The sequence below is a fragment of the Lipophrys pholis genome (genome assembly GCF_963383615.2).
Source record: "Lipophrys pholis genome assembly, chromosome: 4".
Lineage (NCBI taxonomy): Eukaryota > Metazoa > Chordata > Actinopteri > Blenniiformes > Blenniidae > Lipophrys > Lipophrys pholis.
Genome location: NC_137637.1, coordinates 14,912,497 through 14,938,935, shown reverse-complemented (window position 1 = coordinate 14,938,935; position 26,439 = coordinate 14,912,497). Strand labels below are relative to the sequence as shown.

The window sequence follows — 26,439 nt, the reverse complement described above, 5'->3', positions numbered from 1 at the left end:
GTGCAGGAGGAGGAGTCGTAGTGACGCGCTGATCCAATGAGCTCCGGCCTCGTCTGGACCGAGCGCAGCATCTCCGTCTCAGCGGCACTTTTGCGCCAGACAAGTAAGGACGGTCTCTCACTCTGCAGCTGTGGAGGAAAAGCAGGGTTCCGGGAATTACTGAGGTCTATTTTGGCGAAGAAGAACCATCTCTTCTTATCCTCTATATTATTTTGTGTGTTTTTTTTTTTTTTTTTTTGCAAAGATGAACGTTGGCTGCGTCATTTTGGCGTGCACCTTACTTGCGGGCGCATCCTCGGTAAGATGAGTTAATTTCTGCATGTCTTTGGGGCTTCGCAGCGCAGTGGGAGTGCTGCACTGCTGTAGTGCTTACTTGGGCTTTGCAGGGAGCTGCCGGAGCTCTCAAAGTGGCCGTGAACGGTTCACTTTCTGCCCGTAGTGCTGCGCTAAAGGCAACATGACGCGTGTAATCGAGTCTCATAAGAGCACAATTTTTAGCTGGAGGATAATATTCTCGTGGTGAGAAGGGAAGAAAAAGTCAGTGAGAACTCTTTTCTCGCCTGCTCATCTCCTCGCCCAAATAAACTGCTGGGCATTATTGCAGAGGACAGTGGTTTCTGGAGGGGCTTACGTTCCGTTGGCGGCGATCAACTTCGTTTACGCACGTTTACGCACTGTCATTTCTGCTTTTCGAAACATCACATCTCAGTTATTCCCTCAGATGTTTCGAGAGGAGCGTCATTCAAAGGGGGAAAAAAAATAATGAATGCCTTATCTATTTTATTTCCAATTTTACAGAAAAAAAAGGGCATTATCGTCCCCCTTGTCGCTGTAGTAGTTGCTCGAGGCTTCCAGATAAGCAGTCTGGGAAATAACGAGCCACCTTTTTTTTTTTATTACGTGATCAACTCCACAATGTATTTCTTTCTTAAAACATAAATTGGTGCAATGGATCGGGTAGATGACTACAAGTACTGTACTTCCTTTTAGACGCTGAGCCCGCAAACTTGCATTAACGATACAGTTAATTTGAGTGCATTGGCGTCTTTTTCGCTTTCTCCTGCACATGCACCATCTCCCAGCACCATTCAGTACATGTATGTTTAAATGTTTATTGCCAGCCATTGCCATCTTCTAGGATGCTGTCACTTATGTTGCTCGACTTTTTACTGTGCTCACAATCCAATAAAGATAACTATACAATGATCTTGGTAGTGATGACAAGGATTTGTACTTAAAATGAGCCAATCCCTTTTTGTTGGGCACACCTCTCAGGAGACTTGGTGTGTCACCACACAGATTCTAAGCAGGTGCCCTGAGTCCTAGATGTGGGTTTTCACACTGTGATGCTCGAAACACAACACACTGCATTCAGAAGTAAATCACTCACTGTGACAAAAGAGTGTGAGGTTCAATATCAGCCTGGAAAGGCTGCGAGATCAGCTTGTGACCCTGCAGCCACAAGTCAATTTGCCGATGCTTAACGGGTCATCTTGTTTTGTTCCCCAGGGGAGTAAGGCAGGCCAGCCTCTCAAACCCCCATGCAGACCGGGCTTCTCCCAGAACTTCTACACAGTGATTGTCTCGAGAGATGTTCTGCACGGCCAGAGCATCCTCAAAGGTAAGCTCGCGGCTGCTGGATCTCACTGATAGACTTGAGTATATTTTCTCTCCTCCGTCCAGATGTCTCCCCAGCCTCAAATTGAATGAGTGTGTGTATGTGTGCAGGGTTGTTTATTAAGGTGGGGGCCTCTCCATCAGTCCAGAAGAAGGTCAAAATGCATATTGGATGTGAATGTTCAATATGAGAAGCTCATTTTGAGCATAGCCATAGCGAAGCAGTATGAGATGTGGGATGAAAGAGAAAAAACAACCTTTTGTTGTGAGTCAACACGACGTGGCAGCAGGTGTGTGATGAATTTTGTTCGAGAGTTGTTATCAGATATGAGGTTTCATCGATGAATGAACACCTCGATTACTGTGATTGCTGTAAAAACAATATATTTCTTCTTTTTTGATTGACTAAGCAGCGAGCTCACAAAGCAGACTAATTTAAATTGCCTGTTCCCGGCTCTGCGTGCTGCAGCTGGAAGCCCAAAACTTTTATTTTATTTCCAGCGCTCATTGTTGGACATTTTCCGGCCCTTTTATTCTTTCAGTTTTTTTTTGAAGAATTCAATTCTGTTTTTATTCGCTCCATTTCTCTTCAGTGCTGGCAGTCTACTGAATCTGCTGTGAGGTTCATCTCCTGCTACGTTGAAATTACGCCCGAGCTTCTTCGATGTCTCTCCTCTGTTTTCTGGCGAATCTTCTCCGCAATGGAAATGCCCCCCCCCCCACCGCCGCCACATTTCAGCATGCCAATATACATAACCGACAGATAAACAACACCTCTGACATTCACTGAATGTACTTCTACAACACAGACTGCATTATATTGAGATCTTTAAACTTTTAGATGATGAAATTATCCTCCAGGTAAGGAAAAGCTTGGTGTTGCATTACTTCAGTGTAGATCTGATCAAGATGCTGAAGGTTTTTGCCATGGGTCGGGGGACTTCTTTCGTCTGGGTGAAAACAAACCCAACGTTCGGGTTTGTTTTACATTTCCTTTAGTTTCTCTCTTGTAACCTGTTAGACTCTTATTCATACTTCTGAGTAACAGCTCAACGCCAGCACACAATAAGCTCAGCTCTCCCTTGATACTTTTGCTTTTATAGCCAAATATTTGTCCATTGTTACGTGAAATGCTATTTGCCAGGAGAAAAAGACTTTCTCATTGTAACAGCTGTTTGAGCTTTTTCCCACTGCCAGCTAAACAATTGAATTATTCTGGAGGTTATTTTGTTATTTAGGCAGCTGACAAGGACAGTGCAGGCGGTCAGCGGGGAGCCAGTTTGCCTGGAGGGTTCGGCCTGTTTGGAAATGGGCTGAGGTGTCCTTACCGACCCAAACTATGTTAACTCAGGGTGATGTATCTGGACAGATAAGGTATGCTGGTTCCCACTTTGGGGCTGTGTGTGTCACATGCACACAGGTCCCCGGGGAGACATTGCACACACATTCAGCTTGTGCTGGTGTGTTAGTCTGTTAGCTGCTAACACTTTGGTTGAAAAAACTGTCACTGCCAAGCTCAGCTGCATCAATTTGATTTACCTTATGTGCTGCACGAGCTCTGGCTTTGATCCCACATTACGTTCGCTTCCAGTCTCTCTGATTTCATTGTCTGTGCCTGTGTTTGTTCTTTGTGAAAATCAATCCCAGAGCCATGCTGTTGTCCCAATTGGCCATTCAAAAGGATGTAGGCTGCGGCAGCATAAGTCCTCATGCTATGATTAATGCACGATGGCTGGCCTTACTGAGGGTCTGCATTCTATATGGTGGGACGCAAAGTGGGTGGAAGTCTTTAATACAAACACCAAGCTATGTATAACCCAAAACTGTCATTTTCCAAGAAAATGAATGGACTAGGGATGAAATAGGGGAGTGTCTGAGATGCTCTGGAGCCGGCTAGGGGGCTGCTGGACTGTTGTGGGCCGCGGCTGTTGTCTCCCTAGAGAGATGGACAGTGAGCGATGGGGAGAGGACAGGAACGCCGAGACCCAGCAGGTGCAGTGCGAACCAGGCTTCTGTTTCCAGTTGCTGAACAGTGTGTTCTTCAGGCTGAGGTGGGACATTAAGTCAGTATCTATTGACTTATTGACAGTGTGTGACTCTTTTAGGAGCAGCGACACATGCTTCTTTTTCTCACTCAATGTGTTATCACAGTTTTAGATAATTGGAAAGGTTAGAAATATCTTTTCTGGTGCTGCAGCTACCTGACTTTGTCTTATGAACCACAGTGTTTGCATACAGTGACACAATCTAACGTAATGCAATGCAATTTCCCTTAAGAGAATCCTTTTTTAGGATTGAATGTTTTATTTTGTTCTTTAACACTGACATTGACAATGATTGGAAGATCACAATTCTGACTTTGTATTTGGAAGCTGGCTATGGAGAGCTCTAATATTATTCAACATACATGAAAGGGTTAGAACAATACTAACACCTTTCAATATCATTATACCCCAGGGCAGCATCAACACACACTGGAATCTTGATGATGGAAAGAGTTGAAATATTACCTCTCATACGGTCTGATTTGCTTATGTGACCTACACATCAATGTTGGATCATGTGCCATTATAAGTCACGTTTGCAAAATTTGATTCCTGTTGTACGTTCTGCTTCTTATTGCAGTTGTGTCTTTTGTGCCCGTCTTGACCAATCAGATTACTTCCTGGTTTCTTCTTAGAAAACATTAGTAAACATATAGATGCATGTGATGACATAAGAACAAAATAAAACGAATATACACATGAGATTCAGAATGCTTTTGAAAAATGGCCAGCTGAGACTGAAAATGCATGTGCTTTTTAATAAATACATCACACCGACACATTCACATGCTTTTTTTTCTTCTTCTGTTTTCCCTGTAGATAAAGTGAAATGTCTGTTGAAAGTACCGAAAGGTCATTTTAGAATTGTAATGCATCATTCAGTGGCCCCTTTGGCTTTATAGGTTAAAAAGGCTGTTATGGCTTTGCAGTTGACCATGGAGGACCTTTGTTTAACTAAGTCACAAATCTCTGCCCTGCTGCAGAGTTCCTTTGAATAAATCACCCCATGCTCCTGTGGAAATGTTTTTTCGAGAGCCGGGTCAGGATTGGCAGGAGTGGCGGCGGCACGCAGGCGAGCAGACAGCCGGGCCTCCACTCGCAGTCTGTGCAGAGTCCCACTGTGGGCAGATAAGCCATGAAAAGAAATATTCCAGTGATTGCACATCGCTGTGTAAACCATCACCTCGTTGCAAGAGTCAGAACAGACACCCCGGAACTCGGACAATTGATGTGGCCTCGGCACAAAAACATTGATTTGAAATACATTTCAGTCAGGACGGTGTCTCTTTAAGTTGCTGTCAAAGCGTGTTTGGAGAGATGACAGTGACGAGTTTCACCCTTTGCCCCTCACCAGTCCTAAAAGGAGGCCAACGAACCCACTTTGTGTGGTTTGGACCCTTGTCTGTGCACGTGATGGTGATGGGGGGGGGGTCCTATATTAGTCTTACAGGGACGGCTCGGAAATGCATTGGTGAGTTACTTTGTTGTGATGAACAGTGATAAAACAAAAGAAAGTAAAGACTATAAGTTTTCGAGCCTAAAAACAGTGTGTCTAAATGCAAACTGAGCCAAATTTGCTTCGCTCCCATGATTCTACGCTGCCCTCGTCTGCTTGTCTTCCTCATGTTGCCACTTGAGTCGCAGCAGATGAAGTCATTTCACTGCTTCCCCCCCGTCCCCAGAATCTTAATTTAAAACTACATCTTGAGGGGCCTGAAAAATTAAACACGTCGTACTTTAATCTTAAAGATTAATTTAAGGAGGATCCTGTCTTCATCAGCTATATGCTTTCAAGGTGGATTTCCTATTGTTCGGCTCCATCTCGAAAAGTTACGCACACACGAAATGACTTGTAACATGACCCCAATTAGACTGCAGCGGGAAAACCTGGCAAAGAGCCATATCTGCGTTGAAACAGTCAGCTCGGCATTTACTGTGCCGTGGAGAACTTCTGACTTCTAACCCACTATCCAAAGTGACAGGGCTTTCATAAGTACGTCCAGACCGAAGAACTGGGGGCGACGGGGGGAGGGAGGGGGGAGGGGGATTATGTTTCCAGGCATTTGATAAGCGGGATGCCATTTTCCTTCTGACTCACGAACGTCTCTCTTGTCCTCTAGAGAGTCTTTCATCTCTGCAGCCAGGACCTGCAGTCTGTGGCGAGCTGATAGAATACAGGTACAGAAGATGAGCCACATCATTTCTCTTTATCTTCGCCTGCCTTCTTACCAAACCAAGCGACGTTCCCATATCCCTCAAACTCCCTACAACATGACATAACATGCTGAGCCAATTTCATCAACCAAGCCACCCAAGATACCGCGAGTACATGCCTCTGCACAATGCTTTTTCATCCTGTTTTGTAGTTGCTTCCTCGGTAGATGTAGTGAGTTTAAAAAAAAAAAAAAAGAAGAAGCGAGTTTCATAGACGGGAACCTGTCTGTCAGTGAAAATATTACTATCGAGGCATCCATCTGAATTTTATTAGTTTGAGTGCACTGATCCCCACTGTGCTCCCCTCTCAGTGCGCTGGTATTAGTTTTCGTCTGATGGTTGGTCGCCGGGTCATGCCATGCACTCGCCAGGAGTTTCATTACAGCACAGATAGTTCCATTGCTTTCCCTTTAGGTGTCCGCCGAGAGACACGCCTGGCTCATCTCAAGCTTCTTGTCTTTAGCTGGTGATGAGCTGTCAGAGATAAACGTGAGGTCTGAGGCTCTGGTTGCTGTACATCCAGCCTGTTCACACCCTTCCAGGTGAGATTTTATTTTTGTTTTTTTCTTGCAGAAAATCTGCATTTTCTCCCGTCAAAATGGAAGGGAGCTAATTGTGTGACTTGCTCTGACCTTCAAACGCAGCGGACCACGATATCATCTGTCCTCAGATTGTATCTGCAAGAACTGGCGGCTTTGGGTTAAATCATAGAGTGATTATAAAGAAGAAAGTAGAGCGAGCCTCTTCTGATGGTGTTATCCAAAAAGAGGTCTTTGGCAAGGGATTAACGGATAAGAAAGAGGACTGTGTTGGACGAGGAACTGGAGACTTCACTGCAGTGTGTTAGGGTTTCAGACAAGGACAAATTTAGAGAAGAATATTGATGGACAAAGTTTAATGTAGTTGTTTTTTTTCTTTTTTCTTTTTTCTTGTTTCCCGGAAACTGTCTCTAATGTGCAGTTTAAAGCTCCTGGATGATGTCTTTCTTTACACGCATTATCAAAGAAAGCGGCTTCCTGAAAGCAGCCTTTTGAAGGCAAAACACCACCTCCACCGCCGATGACCTTGTATTCTGTGAATACTATTTGCATTTGTTATTGAAAACCTTTTTAATTGACCACCCGCTCTGCCAATCGATGTGTATTAGCACTTTGCATCTTGGTACACATTAACGATCGGCGGCCTTGATTAGGACTCCATTGGCTTTTTTCTTTTTCCTTTTCTTTTTTTTTTTTGCAGTGCAGAAAAGAACCATTTTCCCACTAGGAGACCTCCGTTTCACCTTTCAGCTGCAAGTGTAACCCAGAATACACCAGTTCATTACAAAGGTTCCCTCCCCTCCTTCTCTTGGCTTTCAGGATTTACATGCATCTGAATACAAATTAGGTCCTCAGTTCTAAAGTGTCTTTAGCTGAAATCGTGCACTGGCATGGTATAATACTTGTTTATCTTGTCATGACAGGGTACATTCCATTGTCATTTAGGTGGATAAGCAGGCAGATAAAACATATTGCGATTTATTTGACAAAGAGGACGCCCTTTAACTGATCCAGCTGAAGAATCTGAGACAGAAAGAGCAAGGGCTCCATACAAACATTCACACTGAGCTATTTCCATGTTATTTCCAGTTTGAACCGACTTTAAATTTTCTCTCATCTGTCTGAAATTGTGGCTTTTCCAAACAGGCTTTCAGTTATGTAAAGCCTTCTTTTTTTCCCCCTTACAAAATGGCTCTCATTGGATACTGAAAAAGCCTGAATTCACTTCCAGTCCAGAACACACACATTTTTTTAGTTGACCTGCATCAGGAGTGTTTTCAATCTTGCGTGGCACTTCAGTAGCTGTGCATATCTCTAATTACTCTGGAGTAGATTTTAATCAAAGCGGAGCATTTACTATTCTTCACAATAATTCAGCTATTTGCCCAGACGGCGAGAAAGCGATTTGGGGAATTCAGAACCTGTGAACAGGGAAGGAGATGAACCTGATGTTCTTGAACGCCACCCTTTTCATACCGGAGTTTTGTATATTTGTACATCACACTTCCGACAAGCTTTCCAGGTTAGTCAACGTGTTTACATGTCAACCTGTTTCCTGAGTGACGAGCTGCGAGGGGACCCCTACCTACCCCGGCCTGCCCTCCTGCTCAGCTGCGGTGCTTATTTCTCTTTTCCCACCCCCACAGTCAAAGCCTCAAAGTGACACGGAGCTTCTCACTTTATTGATGAATTATGGCCAAGCGGTTTGACCTTGTGCTGCCACTTGACCTCGCATGTTCGCCAATACTCATATCCTCAGTCTGCAGCACTGGCACAGATGAAAAAACACGGTCCAATCAAAATGATTCACGTTCAGCTTGACTCAACACATAGATCCTTCTAAGCTGCTGCTAAATGCATCTCCAGAGGGCCACTCTGTATTGTACCGTATAGCCATTTCTGAAGCCACAGGGCTTTTGCTATTCTATCGCCTTAATTAAAAGACTGCACTGTCAAGATGCCTTTGTTCTACAAACTCTAATATCAAGAAGGTCCCTCGCCTGAGAGAGGCTTTCGCTCTACTTTGTCCTTGGGATTAATTCAGCCCTGAATCTATATTTGATCAGGGCGCCGGCCCGCTCTTGTTTCTACTTTATTTTCTTGCTCTGCTTATTGTCCGAAGTCGTTTATTTATCCCTATACAACCACAGCATACTTTTTGTGCATTGTGTGTATTTGCGTGTTTGCGTGTACATGCCTTTGTAGTTCATGCTCCATCCAGAGGGTGATTATCTTAAATGGAGAAATTAAAGGATTACAAACCATCCCAGTAATCCAGCTGTCAATCTCATGGCTCATTAGTAAGCAGGAGAGGGATGACGGAGGAGAGCGCGCCGTAAAGCTCACTGACGGGGAGGCAGCACGGGGGAAGGAGACAGAGAGCGGAGCGCCTGTTTAGACTAGAGGAGATGTGGTCGTGTCAATCACACGGGAAGGATGGTTTTGCATTTTCCCCGCAATATTTAACACCTTTCAATACTTAAAATGAGGCATTGATTTCTCTGACGCACCTGAAATGCCTCCTGGTTAAAAAATGTTTTTCATTGAAATTTAGCTGCAGCATCAAATTGGCCACATACAGTTTAAATAGAAAAACAAATATGGCATTTATTAAACTGCACATTTTTTACATTTATGTACAGAATGAGAGCAATGCGGAGGTTTTGACATTCCTCATAATTTCTGTTTAAAATTATTTTACGTGCTCTCTTTATTCACTGTAAATCAGCTGCGTTTTCACAAGGTAGAAGAGATGCTACTCCACTCGACTGTCTGGGTTAAGTATCAGTTCAGCATTAGGATATGCTCTGGAGCGTGACATCTCAGTCGAATCCATCTTAAGGATTCATGTAGCCGTTGTACCTGTCAGTGTCCCTATCCTAACATATATCGAGAGATTGCTGCACGGCTGCTGCTCCGCAGTTTATGTTTCTTTTTTTACTTTAAATGAATAAATGAAGTTTTAAAGGTGTCGATTTTATAACTCGTGTAGGGAATGAGAAACCTTTCAAAAACTCACAATATGGGAACATTCAGTTAGTTCAGATTTCAGTCATTCCATTTTTAGTGCAATTCACAGAAGAAAACATTCGGGTCAGGCCAAGGTTGTTATTTGGTTGATAATCAATGTTCGGATAAGACAAGCGATTTGGAGAAATGCTGCTTTCAAGACAGTTGCGCCACAATGTCTGCAAACGTGTTTTAAAGTTGTTTCTACAGCTTGCACAAGTTTTTTTTCAACTGTTTCAATGACTCACACAAACAGTAGATATGAAGTTATTTTAGTTTTTTGAATGAAATGTGATGTTAAGGTTCTATTTATACTTAAAGCAACAAGGAACTACAACTTTACTGGAAACGTCCAAAACCTAACAAAAACACTGTTCTAAAAAAAGAACAGTTATTGTTTTCCTAAAGAAGTGGTCATCCAACAAATAATTAGAGGTTTAATCAACTGAAAAGCAGCAAAATCTAATCCAGTCAAAGCAGCACAATGTCATTTAAAAGCCAAATCAAGTCAATGAAATGTTACCTGAAGCGTGTGTGTGTGTGTGTGTGCGTGTGTGCGTGTGTGCGTGCGTGCGTGTGTGTGTGAATTTCTTTCTGTGTTGAAAGTACCTTTACCATTTTTCACCAGGCTCCGAGGCACATAAAAGAAACGGCTTGAGAAACGATGGCACCATAAAAAGAAAACAGAAGCACAAATTCCGACACCATCATGGAGAGAAGGAGCGAAATTGCATCTCCTATGGTGGCCATGCTTTTTGGATTTGATTGTATCAATTTGCTGTCTATTTTGATCTAAAAATGCCGGCTGTGCGCCGGGTTATTTGCACCTGACTTGTGGACGTCCACTGCTTCGAACTATTTCTCGTTTAGTTTAAAACTCAACACATTCTGTTTTAGTGTTTTTTTTTTTGTTTTTTTTTTCCTTTTGTAATAAATTGCATTTCACCCACTTTAGATGTCTCACTTTAAGCTGGAATTTATTTTCTAACATTAAGCTTTCCGCTTGCTTTTAATCTTGTTGTCGTTCCACAGAGGGAGCTTCGACTTTTGCGCCTGCTAAATTTGCAGCTCCTGCTACCTTTTGAGTAATAACTGGCTTGCTTTCATAAGAATAAAAAGTTGCTCTTGTTATTATATCGCCGGGAACTCGGTTGTACTTTCCTCAGACAGGCTGTTTGAAAGAGCTCATACTGGCTGGGATTCAGATGGCTGATTCGGAAATCACAACATGGAACCGTGCTCAGGCCTGTTGTGATGCAGATTTGTTTGTGGGAGGCCGACAAATCTCCAAATATGCTTTGCTGACCGTAATAAACCGGAGATGTTCTGCCGCAGAATCATAATGCAACTTAATCCAGTCTGTTTCCTGTGCGCTCTTATTGCCAGCTTTTAATAACAGTGAAGAATTAAACGTTTCTTTGTTTCTCCTGCTTTCTTCACTTTCTTCCCATGAACACATTATCTCAGATGTCTCTCTCTCTCTCTCTTTGTCTGTTTTCATTTCTCTCAGATTGTGACGGAGCTCATCATTGTCTTATCGCAGCTTCTTTTGTCAATTCATTGCCAGAAAATACAAAGGTACCAAAAAGAGCACAACTTACATTGATTTATACGTCTGATTTATATATAGAGACGCATTCACGCTGGTGCAGTAACACGGACACGCACACACACAAGAAAGAGGTTAATTCTTAACAGCAGAGGCCCCTGTAGGTAGCTGTACAAATGTTAAATGTGCCATTACCCTATTAGCTCTGACCTCTGGATGCTTTTCCTCTATATGATAATAATCCTTCGGCAGGTCTGCCATCACATTCATTCTCCTCGAGAGAGCAACTCAAACTTCTAGGGGGAAAACACACGATAATTTGATAATCTGATAGTGGGGGGGGGGTTCCGCTGCTGGTGCACTTTTCTGACATATTGGAGTGTTATGTGGATAGAAGCTCACTGCAAATACCCATGAGAAGGTTATAGCCACCGGCTTTCAACAGTCAGAAATCCACATGAAACATCATTACCATTCCAAAGATGTCCTACTCTTACTCACAAACATGTCTTTTGTTGTCTCAGCATAACAAGATGAGAGGGTTTTATTTATTTATAAATTTTTTTTTTTTCAATACGCTTAAGCTTGACATTTGGAAATTTTATTCTTTATTTAGCGAGAGGCTGGTAATTTGTAGCCGTACAGAGGAAAGTCTGAGGGGTTGAGAACCTACTTTTTTTTTTTTTTTTGATTGAAATATGGGAGCAAATCAATAGAGCCCTCCTTTTTGCTGGCAACGTGCGATGCAGACACACGCTGGTAGCATCGATCACAGCTTCAGAAGAATCACAGTTTTCCTCTCCCGCTTCGCTCTGTCTCTCTGCTCGCTTCTCCCCCCCCCTCCCGTTCTCGTTCTCTTGTCTCTTCTCCCTCTGTAGCCTCGTTTAGGTTTTCAGATAAAAATAATAGCTCTGAGAACCAACGGGGAAAAGAGGTGTGGGGGACGAGGAGGAGGAGGAGGAGGAGGAGGAGGAGGAGGAAGAGGAGGTTGGGTTGATGGTATTGGTGACAGTGTTTGTACTGTGCACCACGAACCCAGCAGAAAGACAATAGGAGGCAGTCGACTAACTGTGGCCTCTGGGAATAGCAGCTTTCTTATGGCCATAAACGGCAATTTAGGGCGGTTAAAGAAAAAACGGATACAGCCGTATCACTGTGTCATCATGATTACAGCCACCACAGGGCTGTGGAAAAGTGAGTGATGGCCGTTCCATCCAGGCATCTATTTAAATGCAGTGTCAAATTTACGGCTGTGTGCACCAGTCCAACATCAAGGCTAATCCGAATGATGACACGTCAGAGCTGCCGCGGATAAGTGAAAGATGTTTCTCTCTCTCTCCCCCGGCTTCGGCGCTATGGACTCCACTGCTCATTTGCGTCGCTGAGCCTGTTTGTTAAAAGCAGAGAGATTATTATGCCGATTTAATTTGCATACAATCGCTCATTCGTTTGCTCGAACATGTGGCCTTTTGGTCGGCGTCCTGCAGGTTACCGGCATGAACACGCCGTGGTGGTTTCTAATGTGGCGTGTCTGAATTCTAACCAGAGGACATTCGGGAGGCTTTGAACGGAAAGTATCGTCCATGAAGCTCGGAGTTTACCGCCCTGGTTGACTAAGCTCCTCTGCCCTTCAGGTCCACAGACCGACTGCGCATAACTCACCTGTCATGAATAAACATCGATAGGTTTCTAGAAGGTTTCCTGATTTCATCTGGTGATTCACTGCTCCATTTGCATTTCTGTTAGGCCCTTTCAAGATTATATTATACCACTGAAGTACCATGTGATGCTTTGACCACAGTGTTGGTCCTCTCTGTTATTTTTAACCGGTAGCTTTTCATGCTTGGGTCAGGTTCAGGGCCTGTAGAGCTCATTATCGTAGAGCTGGGGTGGATGTTGGCAACAGAACCCACTTCAGGCCCTGCAGCATGGTAGATGAAATGCGAGGAGGAGTTGGGAAAAAAGAAAAGCCTTCATCACTGCAGCCATGTGTATGATGAACATAACACGCTGCACCACGGTTTACACACTGACAGAACGAGGTAGGAAGGCCTTTTCATTCCACGGTATCACAATTTTGTCCCCCCGAAAAATAATCAGGAAAAAGGTTGCTGTCGCTGTCTGGCTTTACTGTTTTTGTGCTAATTTGAGGTAATTATCCAGGCAGAACTGTTGTTGTAAAGTGTTTAAAAACTCATTTTCTGCACTCGCTGTTCAACCTGTTGAACACGTCCTCTGCACGGGGGCTTAGAGGGTTTGAATTTTGCATGTCTGATGAAGCCAGATTGCAGATTTAAGGTGTTAACACTCTGCCTCGCTTGCTTTCATCCTCCCAACATGTTTGTCACATGAGTGAACTGGGTATCTTGCTATCAGCAGGATCGTAATTAAAAGGAACAGCTGAAGGCTAAGAAGGTAAACCAGCTTTATTTATGAAATAACTTTCACTAAATTATATTTCCCGGGAGCTAAACAACTTCTATGTCTTTATGTAGTTGTTTGAATTAAATTGGAGTAGATGTTGCCTGAATGTTGGTGATTCTTTTTTGTTTGTGGCGTTGTTTATTTATTTTTTTCCACATTGCCGAACACATTTTTAGTTTTTCGGAGTTTTTGGCTCGGTGCACTTTCAGAATGAGGCTGACCTGAGCTCACCTCAGTACCTGAACGTCTCTTTTATAGACGGGCTAATGACCTAATCACTGTTGCTGCACAGCTGTTCACGCTGCACTAAATCACAGCATGTTCCCTTCAGCAGAGTATTTTCTCCAAACTGTTTTGCTATTACAAATAATCCTGCATCCAACACAATGTTGTCATTTTTTTTTTTGTCAATTCCAAGAATTTCCAACAATTTTAGTGCTCTTTTTACAGCCTCGAACCCTACATCAAGTCCACTTTAAACTTTGGAACTGTAATGGTACTCATCACCGAAACAAGAAAGGCATCAGTGCTCCGGACACATCCTCACGTCGATTTTACTCCAATCTCAACCAAGCATTAACCAACCTTTCCTCTGCGGGAGGCCCTGTAGCACCGTGTTGAACAAAATGAGGTGTTGTGGTAGGGCTTGGGCAGAGACAAAGCAAGCAACAGCGACCGACTCCAAACAGTGATCCCCACAGCTCCACAGCAACAATCGTGTTTGAGACATGAAGGCCTACTGACAGCCCCAACAAATAATTGGCAGTGAGCGTACAAACCGTAGAGACACAGACGATGCACAGAATTAGCTGCCAACAGAAGGTCCTCTGACAAGTAGCAGCATCTGTATATACATTTGTCCAAAGAACAAAAAAATTATTAAATCTATTTCAAAACTTTACTTTAAAAAGCCATAGTGGCTTGTACGTTGATCTGTACCAAATCATCATCACAAAGTTATGGCTGGAGTACCTTCATATCAGTTGTCCCACTTTTCCTTATTCTTTTAATCATGTTTTCTAATTTTGCATCCAGTAGAAATACTTAGTTCAAATTCTGTGTTCCACGCTTTTTATCATGAGGCATGTGTTACTTCACGTGGTATCAGCTCTTTTCCAATAACGGCACAACAGCAGATTTGTTGGAATAAATAAAATCAAAAAAAAATCGAAAACACACCACCTCAACTTTGTAGTATTTTCACCTGAATTGTGTAAATATAAGGAATCAAATCCCCCTTGGATATTTTAAGGCTTCAGAATGTAAATCATTAGGACCCGTTTGGACGAGGCAGCTTATGTCTGGATTTTTGTAGGAATGCACACAAGCCCCATGGTTTACCAGTGAAATATTCATTAAAATATTATTTTACGTGTGGTCAGTGGCAATTTGCAATGTGTCTTTGGAAAACCGCACTATTCATTTTCAAGCTGCCAATAGATCGGAATAGAGGCACTAACGAACGACGACATGATCGGCTCTGCTAGAATGAAGGCCGCGTGACCGGAGGAAGCTGTTTTCACCATATTCGTTTAATCATTAAGCCCCCTCTAGTCATTCGCATGTTTAAATATACCGCACACCTCATCAACTTTTTGCAATTCGTTTTAACAGCATCCAAACAGAAGGAGGTTTTACAGATAAGTAATTTTTTTATTTTTTTTTTATTTAATGAACTTAAGGCAAAGGGTTGAATTGGACATAGTGGCCACAGCAGATCTGTACAATCTAAACACAGAGAAAGAGAGAAAGACAGAGAGAGGGAGAGAGGATCATTTTATTTGTTGGTGTAATTCTATCAAGCCGAGACATCATCGGGAATAGGTCACCCATGGATCAGTGGCCTTAAACCTCCCTTCCTCTCTCTCTCTCTCTCTCTCTCTCTCTCTCTCTCTCTCTCTCTCTCTCTCTCTCTCCCCTCTCTGTCTCTCCTCCTCTCCATGCTGCCGACCCTCTTCTCTGAATTTTATTTTCTCACCCTTCTTCCCCATGGAAGACTTTTAGACCCAATTTGCAGTCCTCCGTGTGCCTGCCTTGCCATCCCTCTCAGCTTCAGTCTTTTCACCAGCCTGAAGCTCAGTGTGAACTTGTCTTCGCACTCTGGAGATTGCATCTTTGGTTCCAGGGAGAAATGGAGCAAAAAGGGGATAAGATGTCGACAGGGGATATCCCCCGTCACGATTTTATTGAACATATGATGAGCGGCATACATACTGTATGGTGCACATGTAACCCTGTGTGTGTGATATGTGCGATGCATCGAGATGCTTGATCTTTCTCCATCCACCCCTGTTCTCAATAATCTTACCACACACCACCACAAGTCAGAAGCGGGGCCCTTGCAGGCTGCATTCTAAATACTCTCAAGGCTGGAGGCAAAGCAACATGAATTTCAATGAATTATTAAACAGGATTATTTATTTACTTCCTCCGCACCCTGAACCACCTAACTGGCAAATCTACATAGCATTTTATCGAACCTGTGGCACATTTGTATGCATAATTTACTCACATGGCGGAATATTTTCTTTAGGATGTGGAGTTTAGTCGTTTTTTTTGGTGTGCCTGGACCTCTGGGAATCAGCCCGGTAACTTTGAAACGCGCGGCACTGAAAATCTAATGGCCTTTGATGGAAAGGCTGCTCGGCACTTATCGTCATGAAGTGATTGATGTTGAAACGTCCATTGGCCTAATTTGTTTTGTGGCCATCATATGCTGCCTCTGAATTTTTTGTTTGTTTTAGATGATTGTCATTGTGGGAAACGAGTGGCATTGTGGGGCTGTGCCGTGTGTGTGTGTGTGTGTGTGTGTGTGTGTGTGTGTGTGTGTGTGTGTGTGTGTGTGTGTGTGTGTGTGTGTGTGTGTGTGTGTGTGTGTGTGTGTGTGTGTGTGTGTGTGTGTGTGTGTGTGTGTGTGTGTGTGTGTGTGTGTGTGTGTGTGTGTGTGTGTGTGTCAGACTGGCTGTGGGAAAAAAAGAGATGAATAAGCGAGCAGAGGACTGGAGTCCTGCCAGCCCGTGAGACTCCGACGCACTGCAGATGAGCCAAACCTCCATCCATTCACATGGAGCTCTTGATGGCGGAGTGACGACATGCTCCCGTCGCCGCCGTGTTTGTCATGGTTTCTGTGCTTCAACATGTCGATGCATAGAGAAAAAAACCCTCCTCTTTAACAGATAATTTCCTGATTTTTTTTAAAGCGATTAAATACCAAACGGAACCTCGCGCGCTGACAACCTTGGTTCCATTATGAAATTTCAATGAGAGTATCTTACCGAGCCCGTGATAATCAACCAAATGTATTTATAAAACCCTGCCTTGGGTCATTAACAGCGCAGCAAGCGTCGTGGCATTTTAATGAAAAGCTCAGAGCCCACGTATGTGTGAAGCAGAAGGTGTGTGACCTGCAAATAAAATGTACATCAAGGCAAATGCGATGACACCAGCATTCCTGCGCTGTCTGCTTTGACCAACGCTGCTTCCTCTACGTTTGTCCACAGTTTTCCAGCAACATGTGCAACAGCAAGCGTAAAATTGAGATGCAGGAATGGGTATTTCTAATATTACTGACGATCCTGATAGAAATATGAGTGTTTTGTATCTGGACTGAGTGAATAGGCCCCTCGGGAATAATACATGCTCATGAACTGTGGTGTTTTATACAGGTGTCTTTCACTCAGAATATTGTGCAGGCAGCTTGTCTACCAGTAGGATTTATGATCATTGAGGAGCTGTTGTCAGGTTTACTGCCGAAGTGCTATTGAAACTGCTTATACACTTACGTACACACACATACATTATTTTAAATGCATCAGGAAAACAATCTTATGCCTCAGTGAATCTTCATAAGTCAGCAGGACGGCCATTGATCTGTTCATGTATTTATGAAAAGTACGTGGGTGCATGACTTCATCAAGAATGCAGATAAGTGCAATGCGAGCAGGCTCACAGGAAAAGGGAAAAAAAATAAATGTCTTTCACCTGTGAAATGTTTCGCTTGAAAGTCACATTCTCAAGTGGTTTTAGCTGGTCTAAAAAAAAAACAACAACATAAAGCCACGCACAAATTGCTTACTCTTGGTTAGAAACCCAAAAATTGAGCTTTAGTCGGAGTAAAAGGCAGGCAAGTGCCCTCTCACTTAAAGTAATACAAAAAGTTGTATGCAGCTGTACAGTAATGTGGCTAGTACTATGAAGAAGTATTTGTTTATCCACTCCATCCAGCCCCAGGTCATGGATAACCGGTTGAAAGCTGATATTTGGCAATCTTTGCCGTGTGTCCTGCCTGCACCAGCAAAACGCACACACTCTTACATTCTGCATTCTGAGAAGAAGCTCGAGCAGAAACCCTGCACAGGGAGAGCGGGAAAACTACCAGACACACATTTAAACTTTGCAGCAGGGTTGGCAAGTACCAATATATTTGTGCACTGTTACTGTACTTGAGTAGATTGTTCAGGTATCTGTACTCCTCTTCAGTGTGTGTTTTTGATGAAATAATCTACTTTTACGTACGAATCTGCGCTTATTATTCCTTAAATTCTTCAGTTACAATGGGAGAATTAAAGTAGAGGGCAGTAAGTTTTGTTTGTGTTTATTTTTTTTTAATAGAAGTCAGTTATTACCTGTTTTCTTTTTTAACCTACAAAACAATTTAGTTTTGACTCAAAACTTCCATCATGATCTGTGGCATTACCCATGCTTAAGCCTTTGTATCCACACAGATAAGCACAGTATCACATTAGGAGTTCAAGGTGACTTTATTGGTACCTGTATGTAGATTTGTTCTGCAGCAGCGGGAGAGGACGTCACTCAGACATTTAAAACACACGACAGTAGAAACAGCACAGACCCTAGACGTTGACAGGATCAAATTAAATTAAGTTAGTGCACAAAATAACGTGAGTACACCCGCGTACACATGTAGTCATATCTAGAAGGTAAATAAGTCGTATTTGCTTTTGTACATATGAACATTTATATATTTTTGTACTCGTAGAAAGAAATTGATTTGGTATTTTTAATTGTAGTAGCTGTGCTTGTGCTGGAGTAAAGAATGTGATTGCTTTTGGCTGCCATGCCAGCCTGCTTTTATTATTATAGAGGGATTTTTTTTCTCTCTCTTTATATTCAATCCAACATATTTTGCTGAGAATTACAACTTTTTTTTATATACATAGAAATATACCTTAATTGCAAAACATTAGTTGAACTTTTACTGAAAACTTTCCGCTGTTATTTATAATTTTCTGCGGAAGATTTTTATCATTTAATTTATGAACTAAATCGACTGAAAACAATGTTTTCAGTTCGGAACAAAAACCCGTGGGAATTTTAATGAAGGCTCACTACGTCTATAGCGAAGTGTTTATAACTGGTGGTCAATTTGTTCTCTGAAAAGGATGGAATCTCTCAGCACTCCTATTTGATCATGCCACTGATTTCATGAAACTCGACAGCTCCCTAACACACAAAGTCAAAATGTCTCAGTCACTCCTGGGTGCTTTAAAGAGTTATTAATCCCACTCACTCTTTGTTAACTCTAAAAATATCAAAGTACACCTCATATTAATTATTCCCAAAGGCTTGCTGCTTCTTATCATTTTAATTGTTGCTCACGTTTCTGAACAGTGAATTAAAGTGAGAGAAATGCGATAAAACTGACAGTTGGAGTGTTGGACAGGACTTTGACTCTGTGACTACTAGAATCTAAATTACTTATATATAGAGTATTCTTACTTTCCTATTTGCCCCGGTGGGGATTTTTGTTTATCTTTACCGACAGAGGATGATATATAAACTATGTATTATTCACTGTTTTGAGTAAAGGCTGAATCTTATTGCAGATTGTTCTATTTCTAATGAAGTAATTGTTGAGAAACTGAGAAAACCTTACATCGGCGGTGTGACGAACCAAGTCTTCCTCATTATGTGTTGGTGTAGTTGTTTGATCGCAGCTTCTTGAACTCTCCTCTGCCCTTGTGCTGAACCGAGGGAGTGAGTGGAGTTTCACTCGGCAGTGCAGGGCGACCTCTGACCACTACCTCTCTCTGACCAGTGGAACCATCTGGGTTCAGGCCATCATCTTTAGCACGTGCGCTGAATGAACTGAAGTGGAGGTGATCCTCACGAAGCAGTTTGATGTGCGAATGCTGCGCTGGATCTGACGGCGCGGCGCGTTGGGTCCGGGGTCTGCGGTCTGTCGGTGTGGAGCTCCCCAGGGGGGCTTCACCTCTGAGATACTCGCCTCTGAATGTCTCTTTGAAGTGCTGTGGGAAGGTTAAGTGCTGACAGGGGTGCATAATGGCGTCCTCAGGTTATGTTATGCGGATGGAAAGAGCTGCGCTGCGTTGTCATGTGTAGTCTTGTAAATTCAGTTGAATCAAGTCCAGCTGTGCTGAGTGCTGGGTACATGGCTCAGATCATCAGAGAAAAGGTAGAATTTATCCAGGCACTGTGCTGATGTGCTCTGACATAAGGGTAGTTGGGGGAGGTTGCATAAAAATCTCATAGGGCTCCTCCCTTTCATCACGCAGCATTTTCCACAGCAGGGTTTAAACAGGGGAGGACGGCACTGATAAACAGTGCAAAGAGCTGGCTAACTTACAAAGACTACAGCACTGGGCCTGCTCCTGTCTGTGTGTCTTCCCTCATCCCCAATCTCTTTCACAGCCTTACTTCGTATACATTTGCCTTTTGCGATCTCTTCAACATCATCATTTTTCTCTCTGCTCTGCTCTTTGACATTTATCTCCCCTCTCATTACTCACCCCTCTCTCCAGATGCTCTTCGGTGTGGTCTCTTGTCTGGCTCATGTTGAACCTTGCTGTAATACCTCTCCCTATTTTATTTGTTTTACGGAATCAAGGCCACAACAGTGAGCCGTGACAGGCCCCTCCATCATGCCCGGCCTCGTGATTGATCTCAGATGGGCTTCAGAAGACTGAGGACTTACAAAACAAACAAACAAACAAACCAACAGCGTGCGCACGAGAAGCATGTCAAACGTCTTACACACACATAAACTGACACAGATGCCTGACGTCAGCGCGGATGCCGGACGTTCAACATGAACTGATGTATTTTCTGTCCTGCCTACTGATTGATTAAGATACAGCAGTGTCCACCACGTCTCTGTTTTTAGATGTGAACACTCACAGTAAAAGCCCTTTTATTCACACTTATTTAGATTAGGCTCCATCAGCCCATTAGCATGGATGCTGTGGCCCCTTGGCAGGAGCTCCGCTTCTGACATCCAACTCAATCATTTATGCTGGCTGGTGCCAGTGTCCATGTCCAGCACAAAGTGATGGCACATGGGCAAGGGGCAGCAGCCTGCTCCTCAGATGTCCTTGTAACATTTGTGTAAATCACCAATTAAATACATCCTACATATTGTGTAGGACAGTAGTTCTTTACAATTTCGTTTTTTGTCCATACAGTTTCGGAGCTCCACAAATCAGATAGTATTGATTCCGCAAACCCTTTCAGCATCATTACCGAGGAGGAAACCGCCTCTGCTACCTCTGTTTGATTGCTCTATGTGTGAAATGGGATCCAAGCTGCACCGCAGTCTGCCTCCATTTACACAGAGGGCTACATTGATAACAAATGATAACGGTGCCATCTCAGAAGGATGTTTGAGTAAATGGTTGGCTCATTCAACATGACTCTAATAACAAAGCTTTCACTGGCAGTGAGGTATTGATGAGTGTGTGTGAGGTGTAAGGGTGTGTGTGAGGGTTGTATGCGAGTGTGAGAGTGTGTGTGAGGGGTAAGAGAGAACAAAACTCATGGATTGTTTCATGGAATTGTTTTCTTGTTTGAATGTTTTGATTTATACTTTTACTTTGTAACTCTGAAAAAGTCCATATTGAGTCAAAATATTCTATCAATATTATTAAACAGCTTTTTTTGCCCAATTTTGTGAAAAGATTTTATTACTAATGCTAACGCTCCTTGCTTGGTTGAACCCTCTGTTGCCTTCAGAACTACCTTAATTCTCGTGGTATAGACTCATCAATGTGATAGATGGTACACTGTCATAAAGAGATGGACACGGTCAGCAATAATGAAGTATGCTGTGAATTCTTAACATATCCAATTGACATTAAAGCCCTGTTTACACAATAGCGTTTCAAGTGAAAACAGATTGTTTTTTTTGTTTCAGAAAAGTTTCTATTTTCCACGGCAAATTTTTGAAAACGATGTCTGTTTACATGGAAACTGCAGTAACTCTGAAAATGTTGTAGTTTTCATTTTGGGCCACCAGTGGGTGCTGTTATTAATTTTCCTTGTGAAACCACACACACATGCGCGTAGAGAACATTTTGCTATAAACATTAACAATGGCTACGTTTGGATGCACAGATGTCAAAGTTGTATTGACTCAACTATAAAACTACAGAGTCTCAGGAGAATATGGACTGGGAGTCATGACACTCTGGAGACAGACATTGTTGTTATTGTCCATCTACTCATGCATGTGCAGATTAACTATTTGCTAAGGCCGTGGTGCGCATGCATACGAGCAGAGTTTCAGAAAAGTTGCATTTCCCATCCATCTACTTAGAGGCGGAGTCGAAGCATTTTCAAAAAGTTGTGTTTCCCCTCAGATACACAGAGATGGAGTTTGAGTTTTTGTCAAAATGTTCCAGCTTGGAAGCCGTTTTCAAAAAGTTGAGTTTTCAGCTGCTCTGAGCACCGATGTCGTGTAAACGGACACTCAAAACACACTTCAAAATGTTGTTGCGTAAGCAGGGCCCCAGGCATCCAAAGTGTGCCAACAGAATATTCCCCGCAGCATTCCACCCGCAGCAGCAGTCTTTACCTTTGATTCAAGGCAGGATGGAGCCACATGTTCATGTTTCAGGATCGTAAGCTGAAATTCTGACCCTGCTAACTGAATGTTGCAGCAAAAACTCAGACTCATTAGAACATCCATCCATTTTCTCTCGCTTATCCGTTTCCAGGTCGAGGGGGTGGCAGTCTGAGCACCGTCACCCAGATCTCATTGCACCGATTAAGAACCTTTCCTGCAGGTGGTGAGCCCACGGGAAGGTGGCGCCCGGCGTGGGACACGAACCCTCTACCCTGAGATTGCGAGTCTGATGCTCTACCAACTGAGCGAGCCGGGGGCCTAACAGGGAACATGTTTCCAATATTCTATTGTCCAATTTTTGCACTTTAGTCTCATTTTTCCTGTCCTCGGCTTACTGGAGTAACACCCGTCAGTCTGTTCCTTCTCCTCTGACCTTTGGCATCAACTAAGCATTTTCATGCAGAGAACTGCCGCTCACTGTCTGTTTTCTCTTTTTCTAGCCATTCACTGCAAACCATAGGGATTGATCTTTCATCCCTTTTCTCATGGTTGTTTTAAAGTGTAGCAGCTCATCATGCTTGCAGTACACGCCGAAGTACATTGAGTTGCTGCCGTGTGATTGGCTATTCACATTACGCAAAAGGTTAACCCTTGCAGATGAATCACAGATTACATGTGAGCCCAGCCTTCAAAGGTCTATTACGACCTGTTACTGTTATGAAGTATTATGATCTGTGTGGGCTACGCACAGCTGACAGAAACTGTTCTTACACGTGAGACACCGGAAGAGAGAATGAGAAGAGAAATGGTATGGGCAAATGATGGTATTCAGGAACAGTCCATGCGATTCCCACGGCCGATTATTTTCGTTGTTTTGTGTTTCTCTCTCTCGCCTCACTCCTCTCTATTTTCTGTTTGCTGATGCCCTTTGACCTTTGGCCTGTTTCCTGCATAAACACATTATATTAACTGCAAGTTACTTCATGCAGATAATTCGCAGGCAGCCCGTGAAGGTCAACTGTGTTGAACTTGGATTATGCTCGTTCCGATTTTTTTTTTCACATTGCATGCAAATATGCTCCGGGAAAAAAAAAGCTCTTACTGCCATATGAAATGAAGTCCCCTTTGGTTTCTCATTATAGTTGCCCACTGAAATGTCAGCAAATGTGACATTTGGATGAACCACAGTATAGTTTCATATGTGTAAAAGATGCTGTATTTCATATGATTTAACTGTGGTTGTCATTCTATGCGTTCTTACGAGCTCTTTTAGTATCATGGAAGTGTTCAATCAGAGATGTGCTTGGAAAGGAAAGCCAATTCCCTTTTAAGTTAGCTGAAACACTAAATCATTACTCTTTAATTGAATTGGAGTTGTACTATTTTTCCTGGTTATTTGCTGGAGAAACCGAATCACTTCTCATCAACGTAGGCATGTCGACGGATGAGTGAAGGAATGGCGGGGGAGAAGGTGTGGGTGGGGGTGGGGGTTACTGAATGAGGCAGAAAGGAGGAGTGAGTAAGATAATGAAATTCCCATGTGGCTTGTCCATCCTGGAGCTCGGCACATTAATGAATGAGCAGAGCTCACCCGTCACTCTGGAATTGAAGCACGCACACAACAATAGCCCCTCTCCCTGACGAGGAGCGTGGTGCAGGAGGCCTTCAATTTGCTTCTCCTCTCCCACAGAGCTTGGCATTCAGTAGAGCGTTCCTTATTCAGAGAAAGCATCCACGGCAAAATAAAACTGGTGCCATCTGCTCCATCTCCCCTTGCTTCCCGCCACAAAGCAGATGATTATCAACTGGAGCCTGCTCGGCTTCCACGGAGCACTGGAGCATCTCAGCCAGCAACCGAAATATCAACTGTCTGAATGTGGAAAACTTTTGACAAGTCACAGGCTTCCTGTTTTGCTGGTAGATTCTCAGAAATATGCTTGTTCCCCGTGCATGCGAAGCGCTGACATTTCAAACCATACGATACATTTTGAAATACCATGCATAATTACATTCTTTATGTCCCAGTGTGAATGCAAGCGTCTGTTTTTCCATATTGTTAGCAGAAATACCAGAGCTATAATGGGTTTCATTGCGCGCAGTAACAGTATGTGCTTTGAAGGCCAATGCTTAGCCTTTTTTTTTTTTTCTCCCCCCCCCCCCTGTGAGCACAGACACACATTCATAGCCGAAGGATAGCCAGAGACAATACAGAACATTAGAAATAGAGACCATGGGGGTCCATTCAAGCCCTACTGTGCTCTTCTTTGTGGAGAGTATGTATCTCAGCAGGCCGCTGTGTCACATGCGGTGCACAACCAAGAGAGATGCACACGAACACACCCTCAGCTGTGATTATATGTACAACCTCAAAAAACACTTTTTGGAAAACCTTTCCACCAAGGTTAAGGTTTTCGAGATAAGTCCGGTGTTGTTTACTACTTTCCTTTTTGCAAACGGGCGCAATTAAAAGACAAAAATCTAGCTAAACACAAAAATCACTAATGAGAGTGGTGAGTGCATAAATACTGTGTCTGTAAAGTGTATGCATCATTCATGATAATAGTGGTAAACAACAACAAAATTCCAAACAGTGTATCATTGATATGAGCCCATATATTTGAATGAATGACAGGCATAATTTATTTTAACTCACAATACCAAGTATATAATTTTTTACTTTTCAAATGAAGGATTTCATCTAAAATCATTTGAAACTACTACAGTGTTGCATAAATACTGTTTATGGTGTTATAATGTCTATTTATCTTCTTTATCCCAAAAAGAAAAGCTATTGAATCTTAAGAACGAATTGCTGAAAAAAAACATGGCTTTTCTGAATAGCCTTGATGTCAAGGTGAAATCTGTATGTTGATGTAATTTACTTCTCTAGTACATAAGGTGTTATCCAGCATTTATCAAACTAGAACCAGTGAAGCTACTAAATAGCATATTTTAAGTGTTTTCCTGAGTCAGAAAACTGCAGTTGATTAGAGCCTTTTTATTTTATTTTGCAAATTACACTCAATTTCTTTCTTATAAAACTAAAACCTGAGCAAATGGCGGCTGACAGACTACATGTAACCCCCTTTCCAAAAAATAATATACTCTATCCCACAGGTGATGGAAAGAGAAAGGTAATTTTTACCAGATTGAATCAAAGTTAAACTGCTTTATTAAATTAGAAGCCATAGTTCCCAAATGTACCCAGTAACTATTCAAGCCCCTTGCAGTAAGAATAAAGCTTTTCTTGCTCTCCCAGTGACCATAGGTCTTCTCCACTGCTACATCCTGACAATGAGGAAGTCTTTTTCAATGTATAATGCTTTCTTTTGATTACCAAGAACAAATAATGCCGCACAGTAGGCAAACGTTTTTATGCAGTTATTCATACTTTTACAGTGACGTTTAGTAATGAATTCAAAAATAGAAAGTTGTTTACGGTGATAGAAACTAAAGTGCAATCTTATTTAATTTACAAGCAACATTTCCAGCAAATACTTATCTTTTAATTATGGACATTTGACTCAAGAGTTAAAGTATTTCTTTAAAAACTTCACTTAAATATTGGGGGGAAAAGTACAAATACAATACTAAACATCAGTAACACAAACAGACTGCAGTAAGCATGAGTTTGTTATTAATTGGATAAATTGAACCAACTTTTCCATACTTATTAGATCTCTGAGTGAAGTTGATAGTGAATGAAGTGTATGTTGTATTTAAGTGATAGCTGAGACTCAAAGTACTCTATTGATAAGAAACTTAAGCTTTGCAGTGGTTATAAATAATTGTGGCTCTGTCGGCTTCTGAAGAAGGTTGTAAACATGAATGACTGGAGCAGTTACCACTTACTTTAGGTCAGCTTCATGGCAGTTTTTGGAAAGTAATAGTTCATTTTAGTACTGACTAACACTCAATTCCTTATGTGTGGCATAGTTATCTCTTTGTGTTGTCTGAACCAACGAGCAACTTTGCCAGCCCTGAAAACAATATAAACTTTGTAGTTGCACTGAAATCAATACATGTGTTGCTTCTCATTTTCGCAAACTCCCTAATTTGTTGGCTATGAAAAGTCTCCGTCATGCACATTCGGAATTCTCTTTGAGTGCTTTCAAAACGAAAAGTGTATATTTGTCTCACATTTATAAAAACACCTGCTCACTTCATCTTCATCTTTGAAGTGAATGGGCTGGCAGCTGAGTGCCACAGACAGATATTGAA

The 26,439-nt window shown here is 42.4% G+C and overlaps 1 protein-coding gene across 1 annotated transcript in view; it reads left to right on the top strand.

Annotated features, from left to right (window-relative positions):
* The first annotated feature begins 241 nt into the window (after positions 1-241).
* The window catches only part of cdh4 (cadherin 4, type 1, R-cadherin (retinal)), a 230,876-nt gene continuing 204,678 nt past the window's right edge, over positions 242-26,439 (top strand). The window contains exons 1-2 of the mRNA XM_080461601.1: positions 242-298; positions 1,510-1,621. Of these exons, the coding sequence (XP_080317727.1) occupies positions 245-298; positions 1,510-1,621 (166 nt within the window). The 5' untranslated portion in view covers positions 242-244. The remainder of the gene's footprint in view (positions 299-1,509; positions 1,622-26,439) is intronic.